This window comes from Pelodiscus sinensis, chromosome 2, assembly GCF_052426305.1.
Source record: "Pelodiscus sinensis isolate ZL-2025 chromosome 2, ASM5242630v1, whole genome shotgun sequence".
Taxonomy (NCBI): domain Eukaryota; kingdom Metazoa; phylum Chordata; order Testudines; family Trionychidae; genus Pelodiscus; species Pelodiscus sinensis.
In genome coordinates this window covers 214,466,200-214,485,181 of record NC_143053.1, presented here as the reverse complement: position 1 = coordinate 214,485,181, position 18,982 = coordinate 214,466,200, and the positions used below count along the sequence as shown (strand labels likewise).

The window sequence follows — 18,982 nt, the reverse complement described above, 5'->3', positions numbered from 1 at the left end:
ATGGAGCCCGCCGGGGCATTTATGCATGCTCGCCAAGTGATCAGGGCTGACCCTGTCCCAGGCTTGCAGCATATGGGTGGCCCCGCCCCCGGGAGCCGCAAAAGGTTGGGGACCATTGATCTAGACAGTATTTGGTCCTGCCATGAGGGCAGGGGACTGGACTCAATGACCTCTTGAGGTCCCTTCCAGTCCTAGTATTCTATGGGGAGGATAACCATCACAATGCTTCAATATTTTTAGCCCATTTAAAAAGAGCTATCTTGGTTCTTACAATCTTGGTCATCACTGTCTAAATAATAAAAGCACTACTTTAGATTTAAGTAAATGTCTCTTACTAAATTTAAAATGCAGAGGCACAGCTGTCCAGGAGCAGTGCCAGCTCATGCCGGGTCTGGGAATTACCCCTGCTACAGCTCTGTAGTTTAAATGTAGTACGAGCTTAGCTGCCTACATGCCCAGCTCCTACTACATTTAAACTGCAGAGCTGCAGCGGGGCCCCTGATCGACTAATCATGTAGTCATTGCAAATTGAATACACTACAATGATTAGTCAATTATTTGCTTTTTAACATCTTTAGAAATGAGTCCAAAAATCTTTGAATCTGGCTGTTACTTTGAAAAAACTCATTTTTCCATAGAATTCTCAGTTGAACATAAAGACAGTCAGAAGAAAGTTTAATATTTATTAATGCATATATTTTAAAGATAATTTTCTTAATGTAACAAATATAAAAAGTTCAGTGTTTTACAAATTGTCAAAAATGTCCAAAGTACAAAAAGGATATGATATACTAGATAAATGGAAATGATTGTACGATCTGGCACCAAAGTACTTAATACTGTGGGCATGCACACTGTAAACCAGAAAAGCGCATGCATTATTTGCACAAATAAAGAAATAAGACATGATTACTGCATTATCTGATTATAAATTCATTGCTTCTGTCAGTTTTCTTTCTTCAGGGATACCATTTACCTGTAAATAAATAAGAATGTATATAATCTATTAATGGCTGCAGCTCCTCTTAGAATATAGAACTACTACTGTCACCATTATAAACAGGAATTATGTGTCATTTCCATAAGCCTCCAGAACTCAAAATATGCATTAGAATGGTCCGCAACTCAAGCCCATGGCCACCCAACTGTCCACATTTCATGGAATATATGACAACTGCAGACGTTTTTTCCAGATTCTTCCAAACCAGAATCAAAATCCAAACATGTCTCTCTCTTTAGAGTTCCTGTATTTACACAGGCCTGCATAACTTTACTTTCTTACTCCAAAGACCCTGAGGTTACGTCTACATTGGCATGATCCTGCGCAAATCCTCTTTAATGCAAGAGAATTTGCGCAAGAGAGCGTCTACACTGACATGTGCCTTTGCGCAAGAGCATCCGTGCCAGTGTAGACGCTCTCTTGCGCAAGAAAGCTGATGGCCATTTTAGCCACTGGGCTTTCTTGCGCAAAAAATTCATGTTGCCTGTCTACACGGACCTCTTGCACAAGAACAGTTGCACAAGAGGGCTTGTTCCTGAGCAGGAGCATCATAGTTCTTGTGCAAGAAGCACTGATTTCACATATTAGAACGTCAGTGTTCTTGTGCAAGAACTGCCCACCAGTGTAGACAGGCAGCATGCTTTTGTGCAAAAGCAGCCACTTTGGCGCAAGATCGCGCCAATGTAGATACAGCCTAATAGTAAATGTGTATGTATAAAAATGCGCTGGCCTTGCGGATCCCCAGCCACCACTGGCCCCACTGCTGCTGGCACAACTAGGGATTCCCAGTGTGATCTCTCCAGTCACCCCTGGAGATCCCCAGTCACTAGCTCACTGCTGCAGACATAGCCAGGGACCCCAGCCTGGCAATCCCTAGCCACCACCAGCTCCACTGCTTCTGGTGCAGGTGGGGATCCCCAGCTGCTGCTGTCCCTACTGCTGTCAGTATGAGCAGGGATTCCCAACCCTTTGGATCCCCTGCTGCTACAGCCTTGCTGGGGATTCTCGGCCCTTGAGATCTCCAGGGCTCCCTACCATTCCCTTCCCCCCTTCCCCTCCCCCCCCCGGTTCCACTGGATATCCCTAGAACCATGGTTCTCCAGCTGCCATTGGCCCCATTGGGGATTCCTGGCCCTGGGGATCCAGAACCACCAGCAGCCCTGCTCGAGATCCCCAGTGGTGGGAGTCCCTGGCTGCTGCTGGCCCTGCTGCTGCCAAAACAGCTGGGGATTTCCAGCCACTGCTAATCCCTCTGCTGCTGGCATGGCTGGGGATCCCTGGACTGGGGCTCTTTAGTCCAGCAACATTCACTGTTTTGCCATACCATGAAGGTTGCCGGACCACAGAGTCCCAGATTTGAGAGACTGACCTGTATTTGCATTACATCATGGGATGCAATTCTTCCCTGTGCAATCAGACCATAGGAGGTTCAACAATGAGCAGAAATGGAAAGAAAGGGTTTGACCAATGCAACAGAAGAGGTGTTGTTTTACACCACCAAGAGCTTGCCCTAAATATTTCTTGAACTGCAGATAAAAGAAATGATGGATTCTCCAACTTAACCATGTGCAGTGAAAAGTGACGCCATAACTAACTCAGGCCCACCAAGGGTATGTCTACACTACCCCGCTAGTTCGAACTAGCGGGGTAATGTATGCATACCGCACTTGCAAATGAAGCCCGGGGTTGGAATTTCCCGGACTTCATTTGCATAAGCCGGGCGCCGCCATTTTTAAATGCCGGCTAGTTCGAACCCCGTGCCGCGCGGCTACATGCGGCACGGGGTTCAAACTAGCCGGCATTTAAAAATGGCGGCGCCCGGCTTATGCAAATGAAGCCTGGGAAATTCAAATCCCGGGCTTCATTTGCAAGTGCGGTATGCATACATTACCCTCCTAGTTCGAATTAGGAGGGTAGTGTAGACATACCCATAGAATGCTGCCTGTTACGGCCTATAAAGGAGCATAACCACAGTTGAGGGGGTGTACCTATCTCATGGGCAGCAGTCAGTTGGGTGTACATGTAGTGATTAATGTACACACTATAGCCATAGAGTTGATTTTACTCCTGTGCATATTCTTTCTAGCATTACTAATCACAACTCCCCTCACCACGTGCATATCAAAGCCAAAAAAAAGACAATATTTTCCTGGAAAAAGTATTCACAAATTATACAAAAGACACCAGTAATTATGTGTTCCTGGTACTGCAGTGGTGCACAGAAGCCCCAGTTGGATTGTGGTGCTGGGTACTGGACATACTAGAGGTATAAAATCCCATTTAATCAGTTAAGTGATTAAACATTTTGTTTAACTGGTTAATCACTGAAGAGGCCCAGGGTTGTTCAGGAGGGCTTGGAGTGCCCCCCACTTGCAGCATGGTGGGCTACTCCAAGCTAGCACAGCACCCTACCCTCCAGCCTGGTTGAGCCCGCTATACCACGGGCTGCTCTGGCCAAATTCGGCCTGCTACGGGTAGGAGTTGCTTGAGCCAGGCTGGGCCTGCTGCACCATGCCTCAGGAGGAGGAGCTGCTCCAGCTGGGACAGAGGACCCCCCCACCACCACCACAGCATAGCACCGTGAGCCCAGCCAGGCTGGAGTAGCTCCCTTCCTGTGTCAGGTGAGGGGTTATTCCAACCCACCCATGACCCGAGTTAACAGCAACCAGTAAGGGTGATGTTTACCAGTTAACCATACACATCCCCAGGACAAACAGATGGACAGGAGCCCCATCAATGTTCTCTGTAATCTGTGCAGCAATCTGGTACCTATCACACATCTCACATGGCTGGGAGAACATTTGGCCCTCAACCTGGCAGAACCCACAGCAGCTTCTTGTGGTACCAGGAGCCAACAGGGGGGAGGAGTAGGAAGAGGGCAGTGGCTGACAGGAGCATGGCTGTGACTTGGATCTCACTCTGCCCTCAAGGTGAAACTCCCCGAAGCTCCTCCACGCTGCAGGAAACCACAAGTTGGCAGAGAGGGATTAGGATCAGGCGTGTGACCAGGGTATTGTTTAGGTAAGGCGGAAAAGGGGATGGGAAACCTATTCCTGTTCTGGAGCACAGAGGCTGGCTGTAGAAAGGCAGGTCCCTACTAATATTGAAATCCGCCCCAGCAGCCTAGCCTGGTAGGGAGCTGTGGGCTTCTGGGGGAGGCCACTGTGTCACTACTGCTGGGAGAGGGGTTTGTACATTAGGTGCTCTGAGTCCTTGAAACTATGTGCTGGGAGGAGGGGATGAATTACCCTAAATCCCTTCCTCCAAAGAAGCCTGAAGCTAGGAGGGAAGAGTAAAAAGCAGGGGTGCTCTCAAAGGCGGATTCTCATGGGAGCCAGGTGAGTATAGAGAGTTCTGCTTTCTGTGATTATTTGTGTGGTTTTTAACTCTCAGACTCTGGAAAACTAATAAATAGTGAAACCACTTGTATGAATGCCTGTGTCCCCCATATGGATGTGTATTACTGAAAGGTCACTAAAAATACCTTTCACTTTTCAGTGGAATATATTGTATAAAGATGTTAATGTTTTTTTATTTTAATGTAAGCTTGTCCAAGGACAAAAATATAGTACTCAGTGGAGTTCTTGCTCACTGAGAACAAAGAAAATTTAGAGGGAATGTTGGTCACCATGCCGAAGAAACTACCCAAGCCCCTTTTTTTAAAACTGTGTAGAAAATGGGTGTAGTAAGATGAAGGCCTAAAACATAAGCCCATGCAGCCTAGGCCTGGTCTGAGGCCTAGCTAACAATGGACAAAACATGGCTAACATAAAGCAAAACTAAGCTGTGAGCAAGAGGCAGGCCCCTGCTGACAGAACTTGGCACAAACACGGCTGAGAGAGCAAAAACACTAAGTAGTAATAGGCCCAGATGCAGAACAATAACTGGTACTGGTCATAACTTGAAATCACATGATACCAACAGCTCCTTAAAAAAGACCTGGGTACCCACTCCTCACAGGTTCAGGAAAGAGTCTAAAATGACAGCATGATGGATAGAGATGGTCTAATCAAACCATGAAGTACAGGGTGATGGGTGGTATCTAAGTAACATCAGAGGGTGGTAACCTGACAACTCAGAGGTTGGCAACCTGATACATTAACAGTGTGTGATTTGTTTGTACCTGTATATAAAGTGGTGTCTGGGGGAACTGGGGGAGACAGTCTTTGGATAACCTGGGAGACAGTGGAAATTTCCCATTGATTGAGTCATTCCATTGTGGCAAGTACATATGCGTAGTGGTTCAGTAGAGTCTACTGATAACTGTTACTGTACTTCGAATAACAATAAACCTGGCCTGGCACCTTCGATCCTTATCTAGTTTGTGGTGTTTGGGGGCCCTCTTGGGGTCTGCTGTAATCATTGGGCCCACATCATTGAATAAACATGCAAGTAGCCTTCTGGTTATCATCAACAGAGCCAGAGACCTGTGAGGACACCACAACAGTAAATCCTCCTAACTACAGTGGGGATACTTAACCCTCTGGGGCACCTCTGAGCTGCTACAAATAATGTTTTTTAGAGTTCAGTTGTTTAAACGGGCTACCTATGAGACAATGCAACCTTTTGAAACTTGATAAACTGGGCTGAGCTCACAATATTGGGAAATATACTATTTTATTGGACCAACTTCTGTTGGTGAGAGAGACAAGCTTTTAAGCGACACATAGCTCCTCTTCGCACCTGACCTGAAGAAGAGCCCTGTGTAGCTTGAAATCCTGTTGATAAAAGTTGGTCCAATAAAAGTATTACCAGCCCATCAGGAACAACAGTGAAGAAGCCAGACACAGAGCTAATTGTCCATTAGCAAAAGACACCTGAGTGGGGACAACTGCCTTCCTGCAGATTGCTGAGTCCATGTCACCTGATAAATTCTGTACTTTTCCACAGAAGTGTGAGGGAATAAAATGCAGGCTAACCACCCTAGGAAAATTTTACATAAGGCAAGAGAAGTAAACAATGATTATCTTCAGCTGGCTTTAGAGATGGCCTCCCCACCCCAAGAGGACATATGAGAACACCTGGAAACAAAAGGATTTCAAGGACAGGGGTTGGATCCAGGTCAGAAAAAACATCTCTGGCCTGAGAAGGACTTTACCTGAAATAAGAACTAGGGTCAAAAATTATTATTTGTAATAAGTTCTGTTAGCGTATTAAGCTTAGCTTGTGTCTTTGGTTTTATTTTGTTTAGCAACCTACAATGTTCTGTTTATCTTATGACTCTTTAAATCCTATGCTTCATACTTACTAACTTTACTTTTGTCTATTAATAAGCCCCGTGTAAACATTGTTACTTGGGGAGCAAACAGCTGCACATCTCTCTCTTTCATCGATGAATGGCATGACCATTTTATGAGCTTGCTCTGTATACAGAGCAAGATAGATTTATTTGGCGTTTTAGTCCCTTTGGGACTGTATGCCTGGGTGCTGTAGCAAAGGGGTTTTGGTCCCTTTGACTGAACCTTTGCAGAGCTGATCTGATCTCAATATTACTCTGCTGTGGGCTGTGACCCCAACTTTGTGCCAGTGCTGAAGGAGACCAGAGCGTCTGGCTTTGCAGGACAGTAGTGGGGTGCCCCAAAGGGCAAGTAGACAGGTTCAGCACATCAAGTGGCAGTCTTAGGGGGATCTCTGACCAAACCCAAAACAGCAGAGAGGGGTGTAGTTTTACAAAAATAGTGTATTACAGAAAACAAGATAAAGGTGGAGGGTTAGCTATAAGGAAGCGTGTACAATGTATTTTTATATCAGTTTTTGTTCGGGTGGCGCTAAAATTTGCTGTTCTGCATTTATTTCACACCTTTGTTTGCGCTGAGCATGTATTTAAAGGTCTATGCTTTCCTTGGATTTTCTTTTATTTGCCACTGCAGGGTCAACTACAACCCTGATGGGAAAAAGATGTGAGACCAGAAATCTGCGGTGCCTAGTTACAGCTCTGTGTAGCAGGGACGAGATGCCTCTTACAATTTCCAGGTTCTCAGGGTAGATAGAATACACGTCCAGGACTATTCTAACCTGTGTCACCTGGCAACAGTCCCTAATGGACCATACAAAAGCTAAGAATAACTGAAGTGTGCTGCACTCTGCCCGTATGTCCATTGTGGCATCCAGGGGTGATGCATGGGGGGAAGCACGAAGGGTTGTGTGCCCCTCCCCTACCCATGTCAGGGAGGGAGTGACAAGGCCAACAGTGTCAGAGCCTCTGTTCTTCCAGACACACTGCAGGGCTGCTGCATTCTCCCAGACAATCTCTAGTCCCTTGCCAGGGAGAGATGGAGACGCTATCCAGGACAGAGTCCCACTTCCCTCCCTCCCCCCCGCCTCCAGGTAATGGGATGGGGAGGGAGGGTCCTTAAAATTTATGATGCCCTATGGGGGAGAGGAAATTAGGGTGGCTGCTTTCCAGGGAGAACGTGCTTATGGCTGCTGGGGCAGGAACAGGGCAGGGAGGCTACTGTATTGTTTCTAGTAATACAAATATTGAACAAGGGGGACACATTTTCAAATGGTCTCAAAACCCTAGTAAATGCTGTGTAAGTTTCTGCTGTCTAGAACTATGCATTTCAATTTTGTTTTGAAGCTGAATTGTGTGTTGTTTTACAACTGACTAAAACATTTTACTCTGTGTGATGAGTGATGCTAAATTTAAACCTAACCCTCAGGATAGAAATCCACTATACCATCTACTACTTTCTGAAAATTATCTGAAATCAAAGCCATTTAATGATATTGTGCAGAATTATCAAATTTGTATACGTTTTTAATTCTTAGAAAACTAAACACAAGGCCATAAACATCTATTATATACTTGCCTCAAATCTTTGAAATGTTGTCATACGAAATTCTCCTTTAATCCCCGAAAGCAGTAATAAAGAAGAAGAATTTTGAATGAAAACACCAAACAAGGGTTTCTTACATCTAGGACAAACCTTTGTGTATAAGAGGTGCACACATATTATGATAGGTATAACTCTTATTTCTGTTGTGGATATTTTCCTTCCCCCGGGCAACCTCAGACTTGGTTAGCCATAGCATACCTTCTAAATAACCCACCTATCTTGGCCTCTGCATTTTCCTACTGTGATTCTTATAATCTCTCTTACAAATGTAGATTTCTTTCTCAAATCAGAGATGGTAACTGACATAAGCAGCTGATGCCTCAAATTTTTGCTCTTGACCAATGAAATTCATTCACTAAGGCCAATGGAAATCTACACCATGGATAAAAAGCTTCAGAGGGGTAGCTGAATTAGTCTGTAACTAAGTTACACCATGAATATAATTGTTCTGCCCAGAAATTCCACCCTTTCCCACCATTGCCCTTGTTAATATCTGGTAAAAGCAAGATAAAATTGCTACTTTAGCCCTCATTGTTCTTAACAATATCAAGACATTGGATGTGGCTAGCTGTTGGGATAAGGAAAACTAGTCTGTGAGATGATATCAGTTTTAACTTCACTGGATTTTTGTCACTATTCTCACTTGCATTGTAACCTTTCTGAGTACTCCCAAACTGCCCCAGGCCAAACTTTTCTAGTGATTTTTTTGCAGGAAAATTGGAACTACAATTTTTCAAGATATTTTAACATTTCAAAATTGTTTCTACAGGTCAAAGGTTGATTAAATATTGGCTACTGATTTTTTCCCCCCACTATCACTTGGTCTTTCAGTATTGTTTTTTATACTGACCTGCGGTCTGTTGCTGTGGAATCTGAGTTTGAAGTGGCAGATTCCTAAAAATAATAATTTAACATATTTTAAAAATCTATATATTATGTACAGTACACTCATATGAACACTATCTTGATATTTAAACTGAACACTTACCATTCTTCAATGAGGCAATAATCTAGAGTCCCTCAAGAGGATAAACCAAGTGGCCAAAAGGCTAAGAAGTTGAACCTGAGCAAGGAACTAGATTATTGCTAAAGCATAGCAGTATGATTCTCACAGCAATACCAATGTTCAAATAATACATAATTTACTAAGTGAAAGCTGTATCACACCAGAAGGAAGGTAAAGCAAGTTGAATTTTTAAGATGTAGACACTTGCAACAAAGACCTGTATAGATAGCTTTGTTAACATTTGGTATGTATTTATATAATCTCTAGGTACATTATGGCCTGATTTTGGAACTCTTTAGAATACTGTATATTACAGATCTGCAGCCAAAGTTCCCATTGCTACTACTGATGGGTTGAGAGAGACTAGACCTTAAACTCTGCATTGAACACACACTGAATGAATGGTTCCCACCTTGTTCTTCATACCAGTGTAACCAGAAAGGTAAATTTCTTATTTTGGAAGGCAGGAAAAAAGACCTTTTTGCTTGTTGTTTAAAATAGCAACTTTAGGTAGTTTTGAATGTTACATGCACTCTTAGCAGATGTGGATGAGTGGTCAGAGTGCAGGTGAGGCAATTAAAGCTGCATTGATTTATGTCAATTATAACTAAAATAAGGAGAAAAGCATCTATCCTATAGCCCTATAAAAGTCAAAGCAACTATTAATGTGAGAAAAATTATACATAAGCATTTGAAAGATCAAGGCCTAGGTACATTAAGTTAGGCAAGAAAGTATCCTATTATGGATTTAGGCAACTCTAGACTGTTTAACACAACATATAGATCATAAATATATGTAATCCTAAGCCCCCCAAAACAGTTGTTTTCAATGCACTAGGAGCAGATATAAATAGGGCCCAACCAAATTCACAGTCATGAAAAATGTGCCATGGATGGTGAAATCTGTTTTTTTGTATGCTTTTACTTTATACAGATTTCACGGGGCAGACCAATGTTTCTTCAATTGGTGATGCTGACCTAAAATGGAGTTGCAAGGATGATCACAAGGTTATTTGAGGTGTGTAGCGGTATTGCCACCCTTACTTCTGTGCTGCCTTCAGAGCTGAGAGGCCCAGTTCTGCAAGCAGTAACAGAAGTAAGGGTGGCAATACCATATCATGCCTGACGTAAGCCATGTCTACAGACTTGCACTTGGTAAACACCTTTGGTGCTGTAGTCAGGCCAAATAGGAGGACCCCACACTGTTAGTGGGCCAAACCCACTGTAAAACAAAGAAAGCTCCTGTGCCCCAGGAAGATAGTTACATGAAATTATACCAATACCAATCACCCAGATCTCGACAGGAGATAATGGAGGCCAGGAGGACCATACAAAAGTTAGCGTCTTTAAGTATCTGTTGTTTAGATATCTATTGAGGTTTCACAGGTCCAGGATGAAATGCAAACTATTTTTGGCTTTTGGGATCAAAAAACACCAGGAACAGAAACCCTCCTTCTATAGGAAGATGGAACCTCCTCCACCGGCCCCAGCTCTAAGAGGCCCTGAACCTCCTGTGTGAATAGACTCTCATGACAAGGATTCCTGAAGAGGGACAGAGAGGGATATGGGGGGCAGAAACAAATTGGAGCATGTACTATGCACTATCATACCGAGGATCTAGTGGTCCAAAGTTATCACAGTTTCTGTTGGGAGGTAGAAAGGAATTTGCAAAATATTGGGAAAATCAGATCCCAATACCAAGCGGGCAGGCTGAGAGGGAGGCAGCTCCTGTACATTTCAAAGGGAGAGAGGCAGTGGGAACCCATGCCGGGGGGGAGGGGGGGCAAAGCAGTCCCCACTAGCACTGGTTCCCTTCTGTGCCTCTTCCTTTGAAATGGACAAGAACCACAGGTGGCTCTCGTACATTCCAAAGGGAGAAGAGCAGCAGTGGGACCAGCGGGAGCAGAACTGTTTAAATCCCCTCAGACAATTTCCCCGCTGTCCCCTGCCTCCTCTGCCCCCAGCAGAGACAACGCTGAGGAGGGGGGAATTGACTTTTAAGCCGGCTCCCCCCTTGCTGCCTCTCTGACGGGGGTGGGGGAGGGAGGCAGTGACTAGTCGAATTCCTATTCTACTACCTGATAAACATTTGCTTATCGGGTAGTTGACTAGTCGCTTACATCCCTAATTTCAATCCTCAGCCGAGCCATGCAGCTGCAGCTCTGGATGCTCCCAGAGGTCGAGCTGCGTGACGGGTGGCTGCTCTGCACCAGGAGCAGCTAGGCAGCCACCACACAGCCTGGAGCCTGGTCTGCGGTTCTAAAAATAGCACCACAGCCTTGGCTCCAGTCCTAGCACACAGGGTAGCAGCCCATCATGCAGCCCTGCCACTGGGAGCAGCAGGGGGTGGGACCAAATATGGTACTAAAAACAGCACCATGGCCTTGGCTAGAGCCCCAGTACATGGGGTGGGCTTCCCCGTGTGACTGGGACTGGAGCCGGAGCCATGGTGCTAGTTTTAGTTCCGTGCTCCCAGCCACAGCTGCCATGCAGATGGGAATGGGGCTGCATTGCAGGGTGGGTGCTCTGGCTGCTGCCAGGGCAAGTCTGCATTGGGGGTCAGCTGCTGTGGGATTGTGGCCATGTGGCTGGCAGCTGCTGCCAGCGGGGATTTTTTTTTTTTTTTTTGGCCTGGCTCAGAGTGGCCTGGTCTCTAGCCAGAAAGACCCAAGCAGCAGAGGAGTGGGGGAATGCAGCAATTCTGTAGTGTCCAGATGAGACTGCAGGCAGGCAGGATGTTCAAACCCACTAGTTCATATCAGTGCAGTTAATGTTCCAGTGTAGAGCTCACCCTCTCGCACATCTTCCCCAGACAGCACCCCACATCTCTGGCTAGAAGCCATCACCTCCCCCCATGTGGAAAACCAAAGAACTGTCCCATGCTGCAGCTTATAGCGCAGTACAATCCCACCCCCAAATCCCCAGGTTACTTGGGTCCAGGCAGCTGCTCAGGCTGGAGTGAGAGTCACCAGGAAGGGTACGTCTAGACTACATGCCTCTAGAAATAAAAAAAGTAGCCATCCTATGGAAATATATGACTAACCACCCGAGTTATCATAGGGCACCATTATATGGGGTGTGTATGTATGTGTGCGTGTGCGAAATACGGTACACGTACACACACAACCCTCACTGATGTGGCCCCCAACTAAAATACCTTACTCCCTGGCGCTTCAGCCCCGAGGGAAGGGAGAGGAGGCAGAGAGAATCAAACTTTCAAAGCTTCCCTCAGGCCAGATTAACTCTTTTACGGTCCTAGGGTTAGTAGATTTTGTAAGCCCCCTCAGGCTCTAGGGTGAGACCAAAATGAGGGGTTCAGAGTGTAGGAGGGGGCTGTCAAGGATTGGGATGGAGGTGAGGGCGGGGCTGTGGGTGGGAGATAGTGCCAGAGAAGGCTGGGAATTGGACACGTGGCTGGGAGGAAGGGAGGTGCAGGAGTGGGCTGAGGGTGGGGTGTCTGGGAGGGTGCAGGAGTGGACATGGGAAGGACGAGCTGGGGGGGAGGGAGGGAGGTGCAGGAAATCTGGCTATGGGAGTAGCAGAGAAACCCTCCCATGAGCAGTTTCCAGCACTGCATTCCCCCAGTCGGGGGGGAGGGGGGCGGGTGAGCAGTACGGAACTTCTCCACCGCATCAGATCCAGCCCATGAGGCTTGGGACTTCCCACCCCGGCATAGATACTGTTTCTGAATGAAAAGGTGTTGATGCGGCTATTACAAGGCTTCTTTGTTGGCAGGGTTATTGCGCTTATTCATTGTTTTTGTTTTTTTTTAAATAGTCACTGCATGACGACGAGATGCTTTGCACATGTGGCTGTTCTTTAGCAAATCAGAATTCTGGCTTGCGCAACTGTCAGTAGGGTGATGGAAGGTAGTGAGTAACGAAGCGCTTCTGGAAATTGTAGTAGAGTAAAAAGTACAATATTTTCTAAAAAAACCTACTTGAGTAAAAGCTGAAGTAACACACAATAAATTACTTGAGTAAAGTACAAATACCGAAAAAACATACTTAAGTAGTGTAACTAAGTATTTCTACTTAAGGTACGCCTACACTAGCCCCTTAGATCGATCTAGGGAGGCTGAGGGCGACCGAAATTGCAAATCAAGCCCGGAATTTAAATATCCCGCGCATGATTTGCATGTTCCCGGCTGGTCGCCATTTTTGAAGTTGACTAGCCCGAAGTAACTGCCCGCATCTACATGTGGCAGTGAAATGGGATTCCGATTTAAAGCCCTAACTCGAATTAGCTGGTATTCCTCCTGCAATGAGGAGTCCCCAGCTGATCCCCAGCTCCACTATTGTAAAGTCCCTTTGAAGTGCCGGAGCGGCAACGCAGAGCTAGGGATCAGCTGGGGACTCCAGCTGATCAAAGGGTCAGTGCAAGGGGAGCGGGGTATCAGCTGAAATCCCCAGCTAATCTGTGGCTCCGTGTTGCAAAGCCCCTTTGAAGCCCCTTTGCCACTCCAGCACTTCAAAGGGGCTTTGCAACAGCAGAACTGGGGATAAGCTGAGAACTCCAGTTGATCACCGGCTCCATGTTGCAAAGCCCTTTGCAATGCAGAACTGGGGATCAGCTGGGTACTCCAACTGATACCCAGCTCCATTTGCACTGCCCTTTTGAAGTGCCGCTCCGGCGCCTTTAAAGGGCAGTGCTGCATGAAGGCCAGGGTCAGCTGAGAAGTCCAGCTGATCCCAGGCTCCATGCAGCGCTGCCCCATTGAAACGCCACTGCTGCATTTCAAAGGGGAGTTGCATGCGATTAATCATGATTAAATTTTGTAATTATGCGATTAATCATGATTAAAATTTGTAATTGCTTGACAGCCCTACTTTAAACACAAATTACAAAGCAACTTTTACTATGTAGTTATTACTGATGACTACATATGTTCAGAGGAACATTGGTTTCCACAACTAAATTATATCACACAATCATTACAGGCATTCAAAATCCTTATTGATACTTACTGCTGGGTTTGCATTAGTGGCATGCTAGTATTGTCATAGCTGTCTGTGTGAAGAGGTGGTACAATCTCACCAGTAACTGGGTGAAACACAGGAAGTGTTGAAAGAGGCCATCCTATCTCTCTATTTTTGGACATCTCACGAAGCTCTTTGGTGGATTTCTGTATAGCACTGTGGTGGACCAACTGGATGCTATGTTAAAAGGAAATAAAATAAATATTTTTCTTAAAAAAAGATTCTAAGAATATAGTTTTATAAAACCACTGAAAATTGTTTTTTTCTTTAAAATACACGGGGATTTCGATGCATACTACAGACTACCTCGGCAGAACAGTTATGGTAGAACTTGAGTATAAAACAAACAAGTATTTACATTATTTAATTTTGAAAGTAAGAATTTTGGCTGTGTGCACAAGTATTTTTCTAAAATATACCTTAGACTATGCAACGTTATGTTAATATTCCATTTATTTCCTTGTAAAAATAAAAGTTTTGCTACTGTTTATATTGTTGCTTCTTGTGGTAGATTCATAAATACTCACAGAAGCTTCAAATTTATGGCAGAATATTATGTAGGCACAGGATACCTTTCATGAAAGTTCTTTCTTCTGTCCATTTATTGACTTGGAAAAATGTAGATTTGGAGTCACATATGCAGGAACATGAATTGCATATTAATATTATTATGCTAAATTATTTTATATTAAATTGATCTTTATTACTTCCAAACCCTTTTTATTCAGACCTGCTATCCTTTCCACACCTCTGTATTTTTATAGCAGCTTTCACATATATGAATTAGACTATGAATCAAGGAAAGTGAGAAAAGAGCATGATACATGTATGAAGCATGACAAGCTACTGAGAAATGAAAATTAAATGAGAAAGAAAAATAACAGGAAAGAAGACACTTACTCTGGTGTTTGCATGTTTCTCTTTTCCCTAAAAACAAAACAAAATTTATGAATTAAATAATAGCATTGATAGTTGGAACATTAAATCTATCTGCAGATGGAAAAAGTGTATGATGTGGAAATGCTGACACTGTTACCACCAAATCAAGTTGGTAGCATTTGCCACCGGATTAATGATAAGGACTGGATGAGCACACATAGAGAGCTGTTGATATTGATGACAAGCAAACAGACACCCACACTCACACACAAGTGAATGAAAATGCAAGTTAAAGAAAAAGCTTCTGGCTAAAATAAATTCTATGACAAAATGAATCCAGGTTACGTGTATGATGGCAGAAACTACGTTACTTGCTGCTTTAATTTCATATGTTTGGCTTTTATAACCCTAAATTCCCTTTAGGTCCTTGGCAATATTTATTTTACTAGTGTTAGGTTCTTTAAAATTAATGTTCAGTGAATGAAAATTTTAGTCAAGTTAAATAATTACCCTGAATAGGTGGCTCCTTTATTTATTTATTTATTTATTTGCTTTTTGTGTGTGTGGACAATTTAGCCATTTTGGATTGAACTATAGTCCCTAAATCCATTCTCTTGGAGATTAATATTAATTTTAATGCATGCTCATATGGCAACTGTACAACATATATTAAATATTTGTGTTGGTCTGTTTAAAAAGTATTTTTATGAATTGCATGACACTCATCTACTGAATGTTTTCATAAGTATTACAACATCAGAAAAATATACAATTACTAGTTAATGTTTTAAAGTACTCACACTCCTTCCCGTCGGCAGCACATGATATAAGCAAGTATTAGAAAAAGCACCAGTGCTACTGCCGAGGGCACTGCCAGTGTAATTAGGAAATCCGAGTAATAGTCTCTGCTTTTCAGTGTATCAGATGGTGGTTTATATTCTCCACCATCAGGTAATATTCCCTCTCCACGGATCACTTCCTGATAGGTGGAAACTTGTTTCGTTTTATCAACCTGACACACAAAAAATTAAATAACCAATTAACAAATGCATCTGGAAAATGAAAAGAATTTTAATCAATCATAACTCAGTAAATGCAAACACTACAGAGCACAGCCTTGCAAACTATATGAAATCTACCAACTCTCTATTTTTCCAAAGACTTCTTCATGCAAAGTGAATACATACTTGTCTTAATTCACTTTAAAGACCAAACCACAGAAAATGCTTATTGACCTCTTCTGTGACTACCCAAAATGATGACAATGTATGTGAACTAGACTAAGATTCAGCAATTAATTTTATTTAAGCCACTAGATTGGCCCTACAGGAGTATGGTGCCACTTGCTCAGTCATCAGAGATTTTTGCCTTGGCGGTATCCAGAGGGCCAGCCGTGTCACCTCCTTGAACGTCATGCTAATATAATGGCTCCTTCTTGCTGACAACTCCAACTGAGAGGCAGGGAGACAGGTAATGGAATGGATATTAGCAACACATTTCAAAGAACAGCTACGAAAAAGTGGGTGAACATTTTTTTGAGTGATTCCTAATGTCAATTCCATTCTAGGTGACTCAAGCAGTATTTATAGAGGTGGATTCAGAGTTCATAGCCTTGCAGATTCCAGCATTGCCCTGCCTAAAGCCAGCATCACCTCGAGCTTGCTGGGTCAGCACGAGACGTGAGCATGAGGACAAATTACCAGGTTGCAGCCCAACAGATTTCTTGGATTTATCCTCAATCTCTCATGGAACATGTCAGGATTTCTGATACCAATGCCCTGGTCAAGTGTGCTGACATGATAGCTGGAAGAGGCATTTTTGTCATCTCATAGCAGTAGCCGAAACAGAACAAGATCAAGGAAGAGATCCTCTGAAGGGACACCAGATGACCTTTCATCCTGTCTGCCACAAACAACTTATGCAGACTTACCCCAACTAAACCATCACAATCAGGAATGAAACTTTCCAGGCAGGCAGCAGCAGGACGGAATAAGAAACCAGAGGCTTAGAAGCAGTCCCCATGAGTTGCAGAGAGGGGCAGGATCTTGGACATGTAGATACAGATGCTCTGGACCTTTAAAAAATCATGCTGCGAAGACTGACCTGCCTTGAAACAAAGGATGAAAGCCAAAATGGTGGCCAGACGGACCCTGACCAAAGAGCGTGAGGGACACTGGATCTTGAGGTGTAGCAGGTATTCCAGGATGTCCTGCTGGAGTGCCTTCTTGCCTTTAATATGCTGTTTTCAAGGCCCTTTTCCATTTGCTCACGTAGGTCACACTAGCAGAGGGTTTCCTGCTCCTCAGCAAGATCTGCTGAACATGGACCAGATCCGATACATGGAAGACTAGGGTCAGTGATGTAGACAGGGTGGCGAAGGGAACTTCCTTCAGCATCTATCAGAGATTTAACCATCAGTCCAGAGACGACAGGATATGGTCCGGTACCCTGACTATTGAGTACAAGTTGTGCCTGTGGGGATGCAGACCAAAGCCAGCCATGCTAGATGGAGCCAAGCCTGCCTGACCACATCAGTATTCCCTGAAAGCTGTGTGCTTGGCAGCCATTCAGAAGAGATTCAAATACCATTCAACTGATTAACAAAGTTCCCATAGCTAGGTGTGTTGTTTCTACTAGTGGTGCACATTCACACATGCCTGAGTACAGATAAAATTTATTCTGCACATGGATGGAAAAAATTAAGAGGGGAAATTGGACTACATATGTGCACATGAATATGTGACCCATCAGCTACAGGAAGATGTGGGCCACAGTCAGTGTGGTTCTTATATGGAAGATAAGGTCTTAAATGGCCTGACAACATGCTTCTGGTAGGAAGACCGAGACTCGCGTAGAGTTGAGGATTGCCCTATGTGCTGAACAGGTGTTAAAGGTGGATTTTTTGTTATTTATTATCAAGCCCAACTTGTGGCAGGTGGAACTCGCCAGATCAAGAGTGGTCTGCACCTGCCTTCAAGAACTGCCCAGGACCCCTTGATGTCTCATATAATGCCATGCACTTTGTAAACACCCTCAAGGCTGATGAGAAGCCAAAGGTCAGTGGTGTAGATTAAAAATGGTGTCCACCCACTATGAAACAGAGGAAATATCTGTGACCTGGGAATATGGAGATTTGGTAATAAGCATCCTTGAAGTTGAGGGCAGAGTACCAGTCTCCCAGATCCAAGAAGGGGATGATAGAGGCCAAGGAGATCAGGCAAAACTTCAACTTCTTGAGAAACTTTTGGAGTCAAGGAGGTCCAGGATGAGTCTGAGGCCTCTTGTATCTGCAGGAGTAGGAAATAGAGGGAGTAGAATCGTATAGTTGGAAGAGACCTTAGGAGGTCACCGAGTCCAACCCCCTGCCCAAAGTAGGACCAATCCCAACTAAATCATCCCAGCCAGGGATTTGTCAAGATGGGACTTAAAAACCTCTAGAGATGGAAATTCTACCTCCTCCCTAGGTAACCCATTCCCGTGCTTAACCACCCAAATATTTTTTCCTAGTATCCAACCTAGACCTTCCCCATTGTAAATTGAGACCATTGCTCCTTGGTCTGCCATCTGTCACTACTGAGTACAGCCTCTCTCAATCCTCTTTGGAACATCCCTTCAGGTAGTTAAAGGCTGCCATCAAAGCCCCCCTCACTCTTCTGCAAACTAAACAAGCCCAAATCCCACAGCCTCTCCTTGTAAATCATGTGCTCCAGCCCCTAATAATTTTCCTTGCCCTCCGCTGGACTCTCTCCAATGCGTCCACATCCTTTCTGTAATGGGGGGGGGGGGCACAGAACAAGAGTAGAAGCCCTTCCCTTGCATGTCCCAATGGACCTCCTCCACCATATCCAGGCACAAGACATTTTTTGATCTTCTGAATAAAGAGTGCAAATGAGAAGGGTCCCTGAGCGGTGGGGGGAGGGAAAGAGGGGTAGCTGAAAACTGCAAGATACAGCCCCAAGATATTACCTAAAGTACCTAGCAGATGGAAGTGTCCCACAACCAAGGTGAATAGTAGGGATAAAGAATGTCAAGGAAGGAATAAGATGGATTTGGTAATTTGACACTCAAGCACACTCCCAAAACAAGCACTTCTGGGCTCCTAAATGCTTAGCTGGGCTAAGTTGTGCAGGTGAATAGGAGGAGGAGGGGTGAGTCACAACCAAAATCAGTATCTCTATTCTTTCTCCATGCAGATCCTTGACAAGGCTGCAAAAGCTTTGTGTGTGGGGGGGAGGGGGAGAGTGAGGGCTAGACAGAACTGCTTATATGCCAACTGTGG

The 18,982-nt window shown here is 44.4% G+C and overlaps 1 protein-coding gene across 8 annotated transcripts in view; it reads right to left on the bottom strand.

Annotated features, from left to right (window-relative positions):
• Positions 1 to 669: 669 nt before the first annotated feature.
• Positions 670 to 18,982, bottom strand: part of SGCE (sarcoglycan epsilon) — a 66,212-nt gene continuing 47,899 nt past the window's right edge. For 6 of the 8 annotated variants that reach the window (XM_075922350.2, XM_075922354.2, XM_075922356.2 and 3 more), the window contains 6 exons: positions 15,504 to 15,715; positions 14,725 to 14,751; positions 13,813 to 14,001; positions 8,690 to 8,733; positions 7,813 to 7,847; positions 670 to 976 (listed from right to left, as the gene is read on the bottom strand). In XM_075922350.2, coding sequence (XP_075778465.1) covers positions 926 to 976; positions 7,813 to 7,847; positions 8,690 to 8,733; positions 13,813 to 14,001; positions 14,725 to 14,751; positions 15,504 to 15,715 — 558 coding nt within the window. In that variant the 3' untranslated portion in view covers positions 670 to 925. The remainder of the gene's footprint in view (positions 977 to 7,812; positions 7,848 to 8,689; positions 8,734 to 13,812; positions 14,002 to 14,724; positions 14,752 to 15,503; positions 15,716 to 18,982) is intronic. The other 2 variants (XM_075922351.2, XM_075922353.2) reach the window with 2 other exon arrangements.